Raw genomic sequence first — 18,772 nt, forward strand, 5'->3', positions numbered from 1 at the left:
ACTTTTATACAAGTTGAATGTATTTTATTACTTGCCAATTATCACAAATATTTCAATTTGAAAAGTTAAGTAGTGAATGTTCAACAGCGGTGACACTCGAGACCACCTACTGCAATGGACAGAAACCGCTTCACTCAAAAGCCATCTTTAATTTAATGTATGAAGCCTCAATTTAATTTCTTTTTGGAAAAAATGAGGTCATCATTGTTTAGATCCGAAGACTATTGTATGAATTGGGTCATAAAGCAAACATTTTACATCGGCAAATGATTAAACCAACCTGGTCAGTTGAAATTAGGCCTCTTTGGTTGCCAATTCTAAAAAATGGAATGAACAATAAAATGTGAAACTATCAAACATATTAGAGATTTGTAATAAACCAATGCGAAGTCACGGTATGGTTTTAAATAAGAAGTCCATCTAGCATTAACTGATAATGAGAAAAAAGGCCCGCTCATGTCCCTCACTCTTGCCACCATCTTGTTTCTGCCGAGACGAATCCCCCATTTACTATTGGCCTCAAGTCAGTTTACAATTGGTAGGCCGGAGAGTGGAGACCTATTGTACCTGTTGTCTGTACGTTTTGAGTGTTTTAGTTTTTATTAAGTGCATGTCACAACGCCTCTGAGGTATGTTTTTTGTTTTACTTTATACCTAGATTTTGGCCCAACAGTAGTTTGGGCTATTTACCTGAAGAAGAGATCAGATTGCAGGATCTCAAAACGTAGTGTTACTACGTATTGTATCACTGAACTATGGAAAAATGTCCCAGGGAAAATCCTGTTTTCCTTCACAATCCTTCCAACGGCAAAAAACAAACATTGCAGATAAACATTTTACTAAACTGAGTGCGTTCAAAAAGAAATGAGAATTTTGAAGTTTTACGTTAGCGTTTGAATTGGCTCATGCCATGAAATTTTTAATTGTTTAAGGTAATGAATAATGACAGCAAATTTTTTTCCGAAATTTTATTGAATTCTGCAAAAAACCAGTGGCAATTGAAAGTACTTCAGGAGTCGCTAAATGGATCAATGACGATCCAGAATTCCTTAATGTGTTAAAACAGGTGACGAAAAATTGGGTTTACGAATATGTCCAAAACTAGGGCTCAAAGTCTCCCCAGTGGAGGCATTCTGGAATGCCTAGGACCAAAGAATGCTCCTATAAGGTTATGCCCTAATAGTATTATAATGGCATAGTGCATTATGAATATCTTGCCACACAGGTCAATAAGGAATAATACTACAGGCAAGTTGACACGCTGTTTAGCGTGAAGAAATCCAAAAAATGCCTGGATTTGTATGAAATCAATTCCATGGTTTTTTCCCCACATGTTGGAAAATGCACCTGTTTAGTCTTCCTTGGAGCTGTTTCGTGGATTTTTGGAAGAAAAAAAAAAAAAAAAAAAAAAAAAAAAGGTACTGTATACCTATGCTTTCTAGCAAACAATTCTCCACACATGGCTTACATGTGATTTTTTAATATTAAAAAAAAATAAAAATGCACATTAGACATTTTTACAATCACAGGTGATAATAAAAGAGCCTGAAGGCTATACCAAAGATCGAGTTTTCCCAAAGTGTTGAGATGAATGAAGAAATGATTGCAGAAGTGCATAATCTAATGGGAATGGCTCACATCATGTTGAAGGTGACAACATTAAGATAGACAAATAAATAAATTTTTTTTTCAAAGGTGAAAATTACCGTTACTTTTTTAAATGTACCATGTAATTTGCTATTTCACATAGTAGAATGTAAGAAAATGTGAAATTCAGCAGATAGTGTAGGAGAAATGTCGGCAGATATTGCTCAGAGAAGGCTAGGTTGATAGTTATTTGTTTATATATTGTAAAGCGCAGCAAACTACTGTACTTTTTTTAGGTTTACTTGTACTGTTATGTTAAGTAATTGTTGTTTTTGTGTAAGAATTCCAGGATATAAAGCGACTAGGTATATATTCTGTCAGCTAATTGACATCTATTTTTAAAACACATTTGGAATGGCTACAAAAATTTAAAACATGTATAATGTTGACCCACACTTTATAGGTGCAATGTGTAAAATTTGTATGATTTAATTTTTGATTAAAGGTATCTTTGACTTTGACCAACTGCTGTCTTTGTCGGTGGTGATGGGCACAGAGATACAGTACCAAAACCAGATTGCCCCGGACACAAATGTTCGCTGTAGCTTGTTCCAGATCTAGATCTGTTTGGGTTGGTCATCATACTTACAAATTTGGTGAACAATCTAACATATTAAAAAATGAAGGGTCATGGTATCCTCTTGAAGGTGTATTGGGGCACAAAACAATTGTTGAAATTCACAACTGAACATTAACAATAAAACATTTTCAAAATTTAAATATGCCACAAGTTGGTGACCTCCAGCCTGGGGGATCAGCCCATTTCCCATGATCCAATTTAAAAAGTTTTATTCTGGTGGTGGTTCCTTTCACCGGCCCCAATAGTAAATATACAATGTTCACATTTTACTTTTTATAACCTCACTTCCGTTTTGGGGGTTGTTGCCATAAACCCCCTTTTATTAACCCTATAGAGGTCGCGTCACTAAACAGTTAATCGTAAGAGGTTCCGCTGCACGGGTGGATTTCCACCAGGTTCATAAAGATAAATATGAAACGAACACATTTTAACAGTTTTATTGTACAAACTTACATTTAAACATGATGACGCAATATGTAAACTTGTTTTGTTTTAAAGTATTATTACTATTGCAAAATCGTAAAAATATTTGTAAAAAGTAATTATATATATCATCAAACAATCCTTTAAAATTGTAACTGAATGAATTTACTTACTGTGGTAAAAATACTTGTTACATTAAATATTAGGTAGACAATACTTATATAATGTAATTTAAATATAGAAACATCGGGTACTTCTAGATATAAAAAATAATGTAATAAATGATAATTGTATTTATATAACAAAATATTGTAAAAAAAATCTTACAAACCTGTAAGAAATTAGCTTAGTTTTGCAATTAGTCCACTTGTGGAATCATCATTATCTTCTTCTGCACAAAACCCACTGTAGGAACAAGTAAAACACGGTGTGCTCCCTGCAAATGTACTTACTTGGTGACAGATGTGAACACGTAGTTTTACTTTTTCTCGTGTTTTTTCTTCCCAGTTGCAGATTAACACAACGTCCCTCAAGATTTGCTTGCAGGCTGCGGCCTCATCCTCCTCTTAGAAAGTCCCAGCATTTGTGTGATGCTTACGTTTTAATGCTGCCTTGAGGAAGTTTCTTTTCTTCCCCAGTGACGAGCTACCAAATAATTAAAAACAAAGATCTTTGGCGAGATTCCTTCCAAGGAATTCCCTTCGGACAATGTCAAAGAGTCTCCTCTTTTGTGTTTGTACACCACAATATAAACTATTTAGCCCAATATTAGTATTTAGAAGAACTGAAAAAGAATAGTAGAGCGGACCAATGGATTTTGCTTGTTCTCGCAACTGAATGACCGTAGCCTTTAAATACTATCATCAACAACATCCACCTCCTCCATTTAGTAGAATTTATAAAAGGTCAAAATGAAAGGCTTTTTAGCATCTACCAGACTGAGTGTCAATTTTCGTCACTGTGGTGCATGGTAGACAGTAGAAGAACAACTTTTTTTTTCTTTCGGGCAGTACGATAGCAGAGTTTTTCCATCTTTGAAGGCAAAATGCTGCTGGATACAGGACGATTCCTTGTATCTATTAACTCAAGTGGTATTTCTTTTTAATTTTTTCGTAGGGTACCCACTAAAGTCAAATTGTGATCGTTCTTGAGAGTCTCGGCAAGGGGTATGGATGTATACCAATTATCCGTGGTAATGTTTCTTCCAGTACCACTCACAGGCTGGACGAGTCTGGAAACTACAGCAAGACCAGAATTCTGTATTTGAAAGGGACCCGGTGGTTGCTTGCCAGCATAAACTTCTAAATTCATGGTATAAAATGTTTTTGCACAGGTCAGAGCATGAATTTTCAGACCATATTTTGCAGGCTTGTTTTTTATAAACTGCCGAAATTTACAACGACCTCGAAAAGATTCGAGCATCTCGTCAACTGTAAGATACTCAGAAACAGAAAAATTTGTTTTGCACTTTTCTACCAATAATTCAAAACAGATCTCGAATGGGTGCAAGCCTATCAAGCCTCTTCTGATGCTTCCTAGTATCAGCATCGTCAAATCTCAACACTCTGATCAAGAACTTGAACCTTCTCAAGTTCATACAGTTGCGAAAAAACTCCACGCCTGTACCATAATATGTTGCCCATAAATCATATAGATTCAAATGAGAAGCACGAAGGATTCCTGGCATATAAAGAAGTCCTATGAATGCCTCTATTTCATTTCTGGATGTGTCAGCCGCATCACGCTCACGAGTGTACCCAGGATGAACTTTTCGTATACGCTGGTTGGTGCAGGTTTTCAATGCTATCTAACACTTCATCGGTAAAAAACAACCTCCAAGCAGCAACAGGGTTTTGAACATCAAAAATTTTGTCTTACACCTGGTAATCGCCGAACTAAGTTAGCAGCAGGTGTTCGCACATTCTGTCTAGGACAGTGAACACTCCATTTCGTTACTCCATCTTTACCTGTATATTCTGGAGATGCTTCCAAAAACGGTACTTCCGCTTCCTCTCCTGATTGTTCTGACGCTGTGTCTTCTTCCTGCACTGATACATGATCTTCATCTTCATCATCGGAATCCAGTTCACCAATAGGAGCGACAACGGGCTCATCAAGAAAAAGTTGTCTTCTTATAGCACCTGGATTTACAAGTCTTTCCTCCTCTTGTCTTTCTTCCCTTTCGACACTGTTCAACAAATTCACAAGTCTCTCTTCTTCATTTCTATTCATATTGACATCAAAATAACAATAACGAACAATAATACACTACACAGAACAATCACAATTTTAGATACCGCGAGAGGTCGCGCACGGTGGAAATGACAGGTTATACAACGTTGGCAGTACGGCTGGTGACTGAAGAGGCGGAAGGGTGGGGGTGGCCACTTGATTTGGTTGCGTGCGAGTCCATCTGAAGGTATAGGGGGGGTGGAGCGTCAAACTAGTTCTGTTCAAAAGTTGTAAGCAAAAATGTAACACTCCGGTGGAAAAGACAGTGGCGCGACCTCTGGAAGGGTTAAAGGTGTCCAATTTTAACCAAAATGATCAGAAAGTATTTGCTCAAAATGTAAAAAATAAATAATGGCCCCCGGACTACTGCTCTATTTTGTTACTTTAAACTGTAAACTACTGGTGCTTCACCTTTTGGGACCCTTGAGACTTAAGTGCTTAAACAAATGCTAGACTACTTTTTTGAAAAGAATGCAAAGTTTGTTTAGAAGATGTAAGACAGGATATACTATTAAAATATTATTATTGCTTATTTATTTAAAACAAAAGTATAAGATAGAACCACTGGATTGACCCTTGACAATTTTTTCATCTATGTTTATAACAGTTTTTTTATAAATCTCTCAAACAATTCGATCAAAAGTACATTACTTATAAATTTTTAAAAATCTTTGAAACAAAACACTTTAAATTTATCTAAAACACAATTAATGTGATATTAAAATAGATATAATATTATAATTATTTATATAATATTAAAATACAAAATTAACTTTTTAATTTGATATAAAAGTAATTCCTATTTCCTTTAATCTGACATTAACCCACTGAGGGACTACCAAAGAGATATATTTCCTGTCATCCAGTTAGCATCGGGTTTGTTATCGAATGAGCGCTACAAGTCACAGTAAATTCGTTAATTTTAAAATTTATAAATATTCCAGATATTGATGATTTAGGCTTTTGTTTATATCGTTGGTCCTAATGTGTTTTATTTTGAAAGCTGGTCGACTCTCTTTAAATCTGTGGTTTACCGTAACCATCTGTTGATTGTTTTCCATCTGAACTGACGTAAATGCCGTTCTCTTCTGAGAGTATCTTTATGGAGAACATACCCAATGAAGTAAGTGATGGTAACTTTGATGGAGAAATTTAAAAAAAATGTGACAAGGGCTAACTTTCAAAACTTAGGAGTGGCCAAGGCAAGGGCTATTGATCCAACATAATTTTATTTTTAGTGGTTGATCTGGTATAAGTCCAATAGTGGCTAGGTAACTAAATACTTAAAATCTCGAGAAAATAAAATACAATACTTAACATGTTATTATGGTCTTTTAATTAAACCATGAAACCTCTACACAGTGAATTCCATTGCAAAATGAAAAAATTAATTCGGTACTGATTGTAAAAATATTGAAATTTGGATTAATATTCAATGGGTAAAAGACTAACTCTGAAATATGTGTCTTAGAAAGCTACAACACTAACTATAAAATGACTTATGTAATTTTGATGTTCCTAAAAATCACTTTAAAGATTTTGTATCTTCTTCTGAGTTTCAAAATTAAGTGTATTTGAACACAGAAAATGTTATTTCTTTATTATATCTACAAACTTAATATAAACCAAACGTACGGGGTATATTTATGTGGTTAATCATAAAAATTTGCTGTTTAAATTAAGATAAAAGAGAATTCGTAATGTAGCCCAAAAATGGATGTAAAACCGTATTTAGACAAGACTATTAGTTTCAATTAAAAAATATTTTTTTTTGAAGTTAAATTGAAATGAAAAATTACTATAGCCATAGGAAAAAGTCGGATAACTGTTAAAATAATAGTTCTAAAACACTGTATATTTAAAATGACCTTTATTAAAGATATTACATTAATAATTATGTAACCTAATACATTATAAAAGGTTAAGAAGGCAAAAAAGACTGAAACGAATTAAAACATTATTTTTGAAAGTTTGTATTTTTATCTTCCGTAACCAATTCAATATTAAACATAATTTATTCTCATGTTTCAGAGATGTCGCATTTCTTCGGTTGATTCCTGCAGACTGAGCCTCATCAGCAGCTGGGGAAGCAGGAGTGGAAGGAGGGGATAATTAACTGAGGTTGAAATCTGTCTGGTAACAAATGTCCGATTGCGTCCACAATCACCACTTCTGGTCTAAATAGGTCAGTCCCTAAAACAGACGAACATCTTTTGAAGTTACAACGTTAGGTTTACGATTAATATTTACAGAACTCATAAATTTTATAATAAAACTTTAAGACAGGAAGAATATCTTTAGCGTGCAAATGAAAAGAAGAGCAAAGTTATCAGTATGTACTTAACCCTAGACCGTGGGAAAAAGACTCGTTTTCAAGTCTTTTTATAAAATGTTCGGCCGCAGTGTGCCAAAATAAACGGAGTCCTTTTGAAGCAAAGGTGTTATAGATATTTTTTATGTATTTATCTCTGTTACTATCGTAATATATGAGTTTATTATATATCAATATAAAAGGCGGGGATAGTATATGCTTGTGAACATTTTACATATATAATACTTTAAAGTTTATATAAATGTGTAACATTCTAAAACAATTATAAACTTTTGACAAAAATGAATGATACACCCTTGCCGCCCGCCATGAATAAGACGGGCCTACATTTCATATAGTATGCTAGATTATTGGCTTCATTGGTCGAACTAAAACTTTTTAAGTTCTGTCAAACAATATGTACATGTAATATTTTTTCTTTTTTATTATAAACATTGATCTATCCTTTTCAGTTTGAAATAAAGGTGTTGCATTGGTTTTTTTACAATTTTTGTGTTAGTGTCTTTATTCCAAACCGTTTTCCTGGCAACTTTTAAATTTCATTAGGTTTTGAAACTAAATACGTTTGATCACAAAAGGAAGAGAGGGGAAATAAAATTAAATAAAACTAGAAAATTGGCTATGGGTGGTTTTTTTTTTTTGGTGAGAAATTGCTGTATCAATTATGTGGATCTGTAGAAAAACTTTTCTCTTTCAAAGTAGCATATACTTTATGCACAAGTATCTCTTTATGTTTTGTTGTGTAAAACAGCATTTAGCTTGGATTTTGTGAGCGTAGAGTTTCCTACATTTTTGCTATTTAAGCAAATTTTTTTTATTATAATATATATTTTACTTCTTTTTTTATAATTTTCAAAATGTTTTCCTTTGGTAAGTGCATAGGTAACCATTTTTTTATATCTTTTTTATTATAATGAAATTTTTCTGTAATTATTGGGTTTATAATTTTTTACAAACGTGACAAAGTTACAATTTTAATTTCATTAAATCTAAATCTTTTTGGTTTCCCTTACAAGATCCAATTCAGGTTTTAAGAAATCATTATGAATATTTTTGGCATAATATTAAAAGTGTTCAACTCTTTGCTGGAAGAAATCAGTATGTGATATTGACTAGGAGGTGGAGCGTGGGGGGGGGTTGTGTTTTTTAGAATGTAAAAAAATATATTTTTAAGGATGAGATTAACCCTTTCCCCTGAGTGCCAAGTATTTTTTGAGTGGGATATAAGAAAAGTGCCAGGTATTTTTCTAGTGGGGTGTACCTATAAGTGCCAGCCCTTTTGCGGGCATTTTCTGGGGATGCGAAGAGGGTTGGAGGAGAGGAAAAAATTTCACTATTCACGATTTATTTAACACGTTCAGTTGCGGCCCCCGCGGATCCCGGAACGGGGTATATTCCGCGTAGCAGTGCGCGACGACGTCGGATCCGCGGGGCTTTGTCATAGTCTCGGATTCATTGCTCATGTGTGAGCTCGACCTCGCGGCCGGGACGGTTCGTACTCGTTGAGCGTGGCGTTGTGTGTCCGAGATGACCTTGACTTTGTACTTCGTTTCTGTTCCCCGCGTTTTACAATGTATGCGTGTATCTCTTGCGTTCTTAGTGAGTTGTTTATTTATGTGTATTGACAATGTACTATTGTAATATACAAGTTTTATAATCGCGATTTCAACCACCCCCCAGCAGCCAACCGTTCCACCATACAAAATCAAGTTGCTACAACGACTGAGAGCATCAGATGTGTATAGGTGAATCCCGAGGGGAAAATCTCTCTGCTGTTGAACAGTTCGGCTAGTGTGATAGTGGAAAGATATTCGTAATAAACCCTTCATGGGTTAATAATACAAATGGACTAAGACAGACCCTTTTCACCGGAAACAATAGATTGCTAGTAGATGTTCTCCTAGGGGGTAAATGGTTCACATGGGGGGGGGGGGGGGGGGGGGGGGGGGGGGGGGGGGGGGGGGGGGGGGGGGGGGGGGGGGGGGGGGGGGGGGGGGGGGGGGGGGGGGGGGGGGGGAGGGGGGGGGGGGGGGGGGGGGCGATTGACTGGTTTTGTTATGTTGAATGGACGACCCCATGGGGTCCTCCTCTCATTACTCCCGCCCGCGTGAGCGCCGCGCGCGAGCGCGCCAGACAAACTTGTACAAAATGAAAAACGGTGAAAAAAAGGGTTGACAGAAAAACGGGGGAGGAGGGGGAAGATTGTAGGGTATGCTACAAGAATGGAAAAAGAAAAGAGTGATGAGAACAACATATACAAGTTCTGTTTGTCCAGGTAAACCAGGACTTTGTCGGGTCAATTTTGTTTGACATACATCACAGAGGCCAGCAGTAAAAGTCCATGCCCTTCAAGACCTTGGAAATATTTTATATAGTTTTTTTATTTGTTTTGGTGAGAGAGATGTCGCACTATATAATGAAAAAGTTTTAAAATTGGATAGATTTTATACTGTAGCCACTCTCGTTATTAGACCTTTTATTAGGCCTGCGGGCTCTGCACGACAAAACTTTTTGGACCGCGTGCTGTCCCCGGGCGGGGCGGGGAGGTACCGCGGGTCCAATCTGTGACGTCATGTAACCCGCCCTTTTGGATCCACAGACGATAATAATCTGCAAAAATACCGATAAATCAGCATCTGAATTAGCAAAAAGTAAGTGTATATTGATATATAATATTAGAACTTTTAGGTCCTGGAGGGGCAATGTTAACATGATGTAATTTGCCGTCAGCAGTCAACTGTTAAGTAGGTCTATCAACATGATTCTTTTTTTTATTTTACTAACTCTGAAAACTCTGTTTGATATTAAACATAAAATAAATAACAAAGTATACCATAACACATAAATTTAGGAATTCCAAAAATGACATACCTAAAAAAAATTCAAAATATTTTTTAATTTCAGATGTTTCAAACAAGGGGGAGGGAAGGGGGGGGGTGGGAGGTGGTAGGTGACCAAAATAATTCATATCCTTTTCTTAGAGGCAATACACTGGAAAGTGTATGCAATTTACTGTCAATCTTTGAAAAATTTATATTATGTTCTTCAATAATGGAGGGAGTTATACATCTTTTAAGGAAGAACTATTGTCGGGGAGGCAGGGCTGGGGGGGGCAGTTGTGTGTCTGGTGTTGAGGGCATATGGGGCCAGGACGCAAAAATTTATTTATGAGTTTCAATAATTGTTAGAGTTTGATCGAAGGTGTACTATATCAAATTTTTTTGGATTGAAATATCACTTCACAAACATTTCAATATGATAAGATATGGTAATATGAAAGGTTACAATTTTTAGTGGACTTTTTCCCGAACGTCCAATATAAATAATCGGGACGTTGGCACTTTTCGGCCAACTTTTGTCGTCCGGTTTTAAAACGTTGCGGGCACGTTGGCACTCGCCAAGGAGGTTAAAAAAAAAATAGTCTGCAAAGTGACTCAAAAAGCTTGCTACAGTGGAAGTTTAGCATTTGCCACTTCTAGGGTTAATCTAGCTTGCTGGAGGGAAGAAGGAACAAAATGACAAATAGTGAACAAGATTTAATTTTAAGAATTAATTTTATGATTACAAAAAATAAGTAAACAAAAAGAGTTAAGGAAACAAACATAATACATATTCTTGAACACAAATGTGGAAGCAGGGTGTTTCACTAAGTAAATTCATTTTGAATGCACATGTTGGTGGTTTGCAATTTGTCATAATGTCGCATAAATCCTGACCCATAGTATTGTGAAAACATCCTCAATTTTTATGTGAAAGGTTCCATTGATGAGGGCCAGGAGATCTGGAGGTCCTCAACAATGAGTTACATCATTTAACATTAAAAAATAACGTTTTGTGGATGATTGATAACTAAACTCCCTGCCTACAATTACAGTACTTGTATTCCTATTGTATCCCTTCTGAACATCTGAGACAGTACTAATAATATTTATGAAACATCCTATTACGAATTTCAAACCTCTTAACCAATTTGCTCTCTTAATGGCATTGCACCAATGATGAACTCAATCAGTATTTACCTGCTTGCTGTAATCTGGAAGGTGGTGAGCCCGAGACTGAGGTTGTATTTTTCCGAAGGCATTGTTACAATACGGCGTGGAGAGGACAAAACCACATGCTGCATGTACGGCACCAGCTGCCTCCCGCGTGGGAAACACAGGCAAGAACCGTGAGAAGCCTTCCTTCTCTTCTCTGCTTGGACACAAATGCCTTGCTGCTCCTGCACATCACGCTTTGATCAAAATCAAGATAGATATAAATTGAAATTAATAAAAAATTATTAAACTGTATACAACGGCAATCTTACTAAACAAATGTCCAATCAAAGAAGCTGGGCCAGTCCTAAAATGTTCAATTACTAAACACTTTGCATAAACCATCAAAAATACATTAAATTCCGGTAATTTGTAATTTTTTTAACTAAAAAAAAGTACTGCAAGTGATTTTGAGACATCCTGCCTTCTATTTTATATGACAAATATGAAGGAAATAGGATTTTTTTTTGGACATTTGCCATCATTTAGTGTTACAAAGTCAAAAATGTTTTCCTTCCATCGTCGATAAACAAACTACAAACAAAGGAATAACATATGTCTGTAAGAAAAATCTTAAAATGTAACTTTTTGTTATATGGATATGCCAATTTATGACTACTTTTATAGATATCAGTCGGAAAAGGATTAATCAGAGGAATGTGAAAATTTTCTTATAAAAAGTTGTTTACATCTGAGATTAATATATTAAACTTTCTCTGCAGTAGTTTTAAACTGACCTGGCGGTAGAATGCAAGGATGACTCGGGTCGCGGCTGTGGTAAGTGAGTCCTGTAGCAGGGTGGCTGCGTGCGCTGCGCAGGCGAGAGGTGCACATAAACGCAGCTCGTTTGAGGACCCACCAGCAGATTGTTACAATACTCCGCTAGTGGATAGAACTCCAGGAGACTCTCCGGAGGCTGTTCCTGATAGGACAACACGGTTACAGAAGGCTTATACAGCACTCACTCCTGGAGGCAAGGTGTAGGGGAGATCGGAGTATGATGGTTGAACCACATGGAGGGAGGAGTCTATGTTGAGAATTGCCAGTGCCAGTTTTAGTAAAAACAATCTGATTAAGGAAACGGTTGTAATTTGGTGTGCCCATGATAAATTCAAATTTCTTTGTTTTTAGAAGGTATTTATACACATTGGCTTATACATATTTTTACTGTCAGCACAACTGGAGTTATGCTATTAAAAATGCTAAAAACGTAAGAGTTTTGTTTTTTTTTTTTATATGTTTATAAAAAATGTATTTTTCAAGTTATTTGGTTATATTTTATATCTTTTTGGATTAACATGAAATGGTGCTTTAATAATAAATAGATAGTGATATATTTGGTCATAACTTAAAAATAATAATGCTGTACAAACTAAAAAGTTGGAATTTTTAAAATTTTTTTACTCAAATAATATAAAACAAAATACCAGGCATTGTTGCTTTTATTTTATTTGAAATGTATTTCTCTACCTAGCAATACTAGAATATGTGTATTTATATGCATAGTTTCTCAGAATAAATGTTTTTTCTAAATACTGAAAATTCCAAGAATATTGATTTTTTTCTCTTGTAGTACACTAATATTCTTATAGTAACTTATTATTAATTTAAATTTCAATTAATTGTAGTGTTGCAGTTTTTCTTATGTGTTACAACAATATTAGTCTAATTTATACTAACATTTGGTTGAAAAAGGAGTTTAAAAAAATTATTTAGATGGCGCTGTACTTGTCACGGAACCGTTCCGTGATACAAGGCCAATGGGTTAATAATACTTTTGGTCCAGCATTTCACTAAGTATTTTTTAATTGAAGATCTCAAGAAAAGTTGGCTACTAGGGCTTAGTATTACTTTTGCAATCTCAAGCCCAAATACAGCTATTTATCATTAGCTCAAGTTGAGAAAATAGTTTGTAAAACTCATACACATTTTAACCACAAAATTTTGTTTTATAGCATAGTTATTGTTATTATGTTTTCTATATTATAGTTAATATTGAAACAATAATCAAAATGAATAAAAACTTTAAAAAAAACACATGTGCAACATACATTTTTCAACACTTCTTATCCTATTATACAAAATTAGGTCGTGTCTGGATTGTATTCAGAAAAAATATCAATAAAATAAAATTATACATTAAGTTTCTATAAATTGCTGACTCATCAGTGAATGTAATAACAAGGAACTATGGTGTATGTCAAACAAAACAAAAAAAACTCATAAATGGCCAGCCACTGTTTCTCCGTCCATCGTTCACTCATTTTTATCTTTCAAATGGAAACCGAATATAAATATGTACAATAAATAAAGGACTGGAGTTTTTACAATTGGGCATGATTAATTCTATATTCTCGAAATCAAAACATCACCACTATCTGGTCTGTATATTTACTAACTGACATTTATTACCATGCAGAATAAAGAGGTCAAACGAATATTTTTATAAATGATTAAAAAAATGATTTTATAAGAACAACTGTGTTATTTTCTTCTTAGAAAATATACATAACTTAATTGAATTTCTTCAACTGATAAAAATTGAAGTTTTGATAAATCATCATTTACCTGTTTTATGCCACTTTTCTGAGTCGGTGTACCAGTCTTCACCTGGGGTTGGCTTTTGGGCAAAGTAAACTTGTCCATGTCCGCCTCAAACTTTTTGGAAGCCTTGCGCACAGAGGTTTCCAGGTTGCGTTTGACTGCACGCACAAACACAGGGGCCACTAGTGCGCGAAAGTCCGCTCCTACGCTACTTAACGACAGGCCAAAGTACATACACTGGCCCAGAAGAGACGCTAGAGACGATCCTACGCCACGCAAACAAATCCTGGTCCAACGTGGTCAGGAACTGTGAGATCTGTACATTTTCACTACAATTAGTGTAATTAACGTATTTAAATATACATATTTATACATACATATTTATACATACGTATTTATACATACGTATTCTACAGTATGGAAATATGTTAGGACCTGATACAATGACAAGATCCAAAAATGAATTTATACAATATATTATAGCGTTAGAAAACCTTTTAATGTATGAAGATTGATACTTCTATTATTGTTAAAAACCAAACAGATATTAGTATTGATTATGCACACTTTACTTTGCAAAACATTTTAGCCTGTATCAATATGTGTTACAATCTCAATAACAATGACTTAATAATAATAAAAATGTGTAAAAAAAATCAAAAAATGTAAATCAATTGATGAATTGAAGCACAATAGGAGGCAGCTGATCAATAGGTATACTATCATTAAAATAAAGATGTTTATAACAAAAACAAAATAAATTACTGTGGTTAAATGTAAAACTTTAACATCAGGCCATGAACACAGGCTATAAATAATAACGTTCAAATTATACTGTTTATAACAAGACACCACCTTCTGGATTTGAGTGACTATGCTGATACTATCTACTATTTATTCTGTTTATAACAAGACACACCTTCTGGATTGAATGACTATGCTGATACTGTCTACTATTTATTCTGTTATAACAAGACACACCTTCTGGATTGAATGACTATGCTGATACTGTCTACTATTTATTCTGTTATAACAAGACACACCTTCTGGTTGAGCCAGGACTGGAAGATGGAGGACTCTGCGAGAGCCAGCTGTCGGGAGGTGATGATGTGCTCCTCATCAGTGAACATGGCTCTGTACTGAGTGACTATGCTGATACTGTCTACTATCTATTCTGTTATAACAAGACACACCTTCTGGTTGAGCCAGGACTGGAAGATGGAAGACTCTGCGAGAGCCAGCTGTCGGAGAGGTGATGATTGTGTTCCTCATCAGTGAACACGGCTCTGTACTGAGTGACTATGTTGAATAGGTGGATACGGGAGAGCTCTATTGTCTTGGTCAGGTGGTGAGTAGCTGAAATATACGGTCATCGTCAGTATAAAATTATTTATTAATTACTTTGACATCTTTACTACACAATTTGAATGAATGAATGAAATGTCTGTTCATTATTTTTTTCGTTTTTGAAATATTCTGTATAGGTTCTGAGTGTTTGTTTTTTTAGATATATTACTGGAATAATATCAATTTGAAATGTGATGTTCCATTAACATTTTGAAATAAAACAGTAAACTGACTCTGATTATCATTTAATTAAATCCTTTTAAAATTTGAAATGTAAAATGAGACCTTTCAAAATACTGTTGAAATAAGTAAGTCTTCAGAAGTTATACAAAGAACTTTTAACTACAAAAACTATCATTACAATGAAATATTCTTCAGTTTACATTTTTTTATCCACCATCAATATTGGTATTAATTATCTACAAGAAAAATTAATCAATAGTAAACTAGTACCACAAACTTAGAGTAGCGGTTATTACTACATTTCTATTTAAATTTCAACTTCTTCAAGTTGCAGTAATTTTACTTTAAAGTCACAGGTTGTTTTGGGCTGAAGTGTAAGAGTTTTCATCATAAAAATAGAAAATCATGGCAGTTATGGTGTTATTTTACATCACAGAATATAATAATATGTAATATACACTATATTGTAAAAATATTTAATGTATTGTGAGTTTAAAAAAATGATTTTATACAAAATGGGTGGAGAAAATGTTTTTTTTATCTCAGAATTAAAAAAGACTACGATACCAAAAGTTGCTAAAATATGTACGGAATTCTTAAATAATATTGTAGTATTTTTGAGTATAATATATATATATATACTCAAACTATCACATATACAAATATATTTAATTGTATATATATATAATATATATAGTATAGTATAAATATAAATATAATGTGGTTTAATAGCACATATATGAGAGTAATCCTGAGCCGATCTGAACATTTAAGGTCACAACACAACATGTAGCCTCATATATGTTTATGCATTATTACAAGGTATGTTAAATAAAAATTCATGAGAATTTTCATATTTTAGAATAAAAAGTAATTTTATTTTATTCTTCTACACTTCTCAAACACAATCTTTGGGATTAGCCCTTTAGTTCTTTTCAGTTTGATGCACCTTTTAACTGTTTTAATCTATGCTTGTAAATATTTTACGGGCCTCCTATAAGAGTTCTATTTTACGAAGCCAGTGTTTGAAGATATTGGAGGATGGAGCTGCGAGCATTGTTAAAAAGTAGGCCTACTGTTATTTGGCCCAAAAAAAATGCACGAAGTGTGAGGAAGTGCAAGTGTCCATAGTGCTAAAGCCATAAAAATGGTTTTAGCCCACAAATCGGGGGGAGTTATTCAGATTGCTTTAATGCAAACAGTATTGAACTTTACAGGAGTAGTCCTTATAGACCATTTGACCTTGTTAACTTATTTACATTCAAACACATAAACCAATATTTAAAACTTTTTTTTATTTTGTTTTTTTTTGAGAGGCCTTTTATGTAAATAAGTTAAGTTTGAAATTTGTTTTGTCAAAGTTATAATTTAATTAAAATGAATAACCTTCAACTGTTTTAAGTAATAAATTATTTTTTCTATTAATAAATAGTACTATAAACATACACACTGGATACAAAACTCAATAAGAGAACAAACCATCGTCACTGGGAATTTTGGCCAGCTCAGACTGAAGCCAAGAGTCTCGCACTTGAAGGAATTTGAGACGCAACTCGGCCTCAGTGAAGATCTGCATGCGACGTAAGTAGCCTACTACTTGCAGACAGCGAGGTAGCTGTAAGTCTGTGCGCAGAGCAGCGATCAGCTGATGTAGCAGAGCCCACCACGCAGAGTCCACCTCACTAACAATAGTCTGTCAAATGAAACAATAAATTTGAGCAAACAGTAAAAGATATTTTGATTGAATGAAGCGGTTTTCATAGTCATAGCCATCTTTATGGCACAATACATTGATATTTTAATAGATGCATTGGCAACAGAATGTAAAAAAACCTCAAAATAATCTTTTACTAAAAAAAATAAATAAATAAAAAAACTGTATACATGCAGCAAATGTATATTATATTATTTATTGATCCTAAAGAAAAATCTATTTATTATTATACAATATATCATTTGAAAATTGTGATCCAAAAAACACCAAGGTCTCCTCTTGAACTGTTTACTAGATTATACATTATATTCACTGGAAAATGGCTGTAAATATTAATACAACAATACAGTACATATATAATGGAGATTTTCGAAGAAGAACTGGTAGTTTCGTGAAGTAGATATTGCAGTAGAGAAAAGTGAAGTAGAATCCTGAAAAGTAAAATGGAATGTTTATGGTTTGTAAAATCTTTTAGGTTACATTTGACAAAAATCATACATTAAAAGTTATACACTGATAGGAATGGTAACATTTGAAGATTTGTAAACTTTTACACCTAAACTTCTTTGTGTCTAATGGGATTCATAAAGATACTTAATCACATTTTCTGTGGAAATCACTAGATGATTGAATTGGTAATGATCGTGGAGTATATCTAATTCCTTTTTTATTATATTCTCATAGCTCCAAGCAATGAAAATTGGAATCTATTTTTCTTCCCCATCGTCAATAGTTATAATTTTAATTCTTCATATTAAGTATTATTTACATCATTACATAACCACTTTCTCTTGCACTTTTTCAATTTTGTTGTTTCTTTATCTTAGCTTGCCAATTAATTACATTCAATTTTCATCCTCATAATATTATATTTGAGTCTCTGAAAATTCAAATTCTCCAGACAAGGATTGTAACAACTAGGATTTACAATCGGAGTTTACTGGATTTTCATCTCTTCTGTTAATAGTTTTTTGGACTGGCCAGTTTCATTGCTAATTCTTTATATCTTTACTGATATGTTCTGTGGAAATGTTCCTTATTATCAAAAGGACAATTTATATAAAGAGCCTTTCAGGGTAATGTCTGTTTACAATTCAGTGGGGAAATTGCCTGTTTATTTTCCATGTCTTAAAAACTACCTAATCTAAGCCTATTACAAATTTATGTTTCAACATTGAGAGCTATAATAATTTATTCTTATGCTCTTAAGAAACAAAATTTTTTCAATGGGACTCACTAGCCACGATCGGGTATGTCTCCGTGTTTCCCTGCTATAAGCCGTCTGACATACGCTGCCAGTTGGAGGGCCTCTTCGTTTTTAATGCTCCCCTCACGTATACCTATCGAGGTCGTCCATCAGTTGAGGTAATCTCCAGCACATTGACAGCGAGACTGAGTGTTTACGGGTCAGCGGTCGAGCGTTCGTTGAGGGTCGTCTTGCAATCTTAGATCTCTGAAAGATGCTCTTGTCAAAACTCCTCGACATTCTTGCAGTGAGCTCAGGTACCTCTTCCTACGAAGTGCATCCAGGCTGTCCCTCAGCCCTGTTGGATACTGGGGGTAATGTCACAATGTTATAAGATTGACTCGTCTTCGGCCTCGCTGGGGGGCTATGCCCTCAAAAACCTTCTTAATGAACATCGCTTAGAAGATTTGGGGATGAGAGGAATCAGGTTATTGTTTGAATTAAGAGAGATGAGGTTTACAAATTTTTACTATCCACAGCTGTATCGGTT

At 34.5% G+C, this 18,772-nt stretch overlaps 1 protein-coding gene across 1 annotated transcript; it reads right to left on the bottom strand.

Moving 5' to 3' along the window:
• Positions 1 to 4,617: 4,617 nt before the first annotated feature.
• Positions 4,618 to 17,023, bottom strand: LOC124374442 (the record flags this gene model as incomplete). The annotated part of the gene is given in 9 exon segments (XM_046832653.1): positions 4,618 to 4,838; positions 9,688 to 9,824; positions 11,234 to 11,408; positions 11,986 to 12,170; positions 13,817 to 14,071; positions 14,073 to 14,108; positions 14,836 to 14,907; positions 15,060 to 15,148; positions 16,802 to 17,023. Coding segments are annotated over 9 exon segments (1,267 nt in total), but the record flags the coding sequence as incomplete, so codon positions are not given.
• Positions 17,024 to 18,772: the final 1,749 nt, after the last annotated feature.

The sequence above is a fragment of the Homalodisca vitripennis genome, unplaced genomic scaffold (assembly GCF_021130785.1).
Source record: "Homalodisca vitripennis isolate AUS2020 unplaced genomic scaffold, UT_GWSS_2.1 ScUCBcl_8467;HRSCAF=16590, whole genome shotgun sequence".
NCBI lineage: Eukaryota > Metazoa > Arthropoda > Insecta > Hemiptera > Cicadellidae > Homalodisca > Homalodisca vitripennis.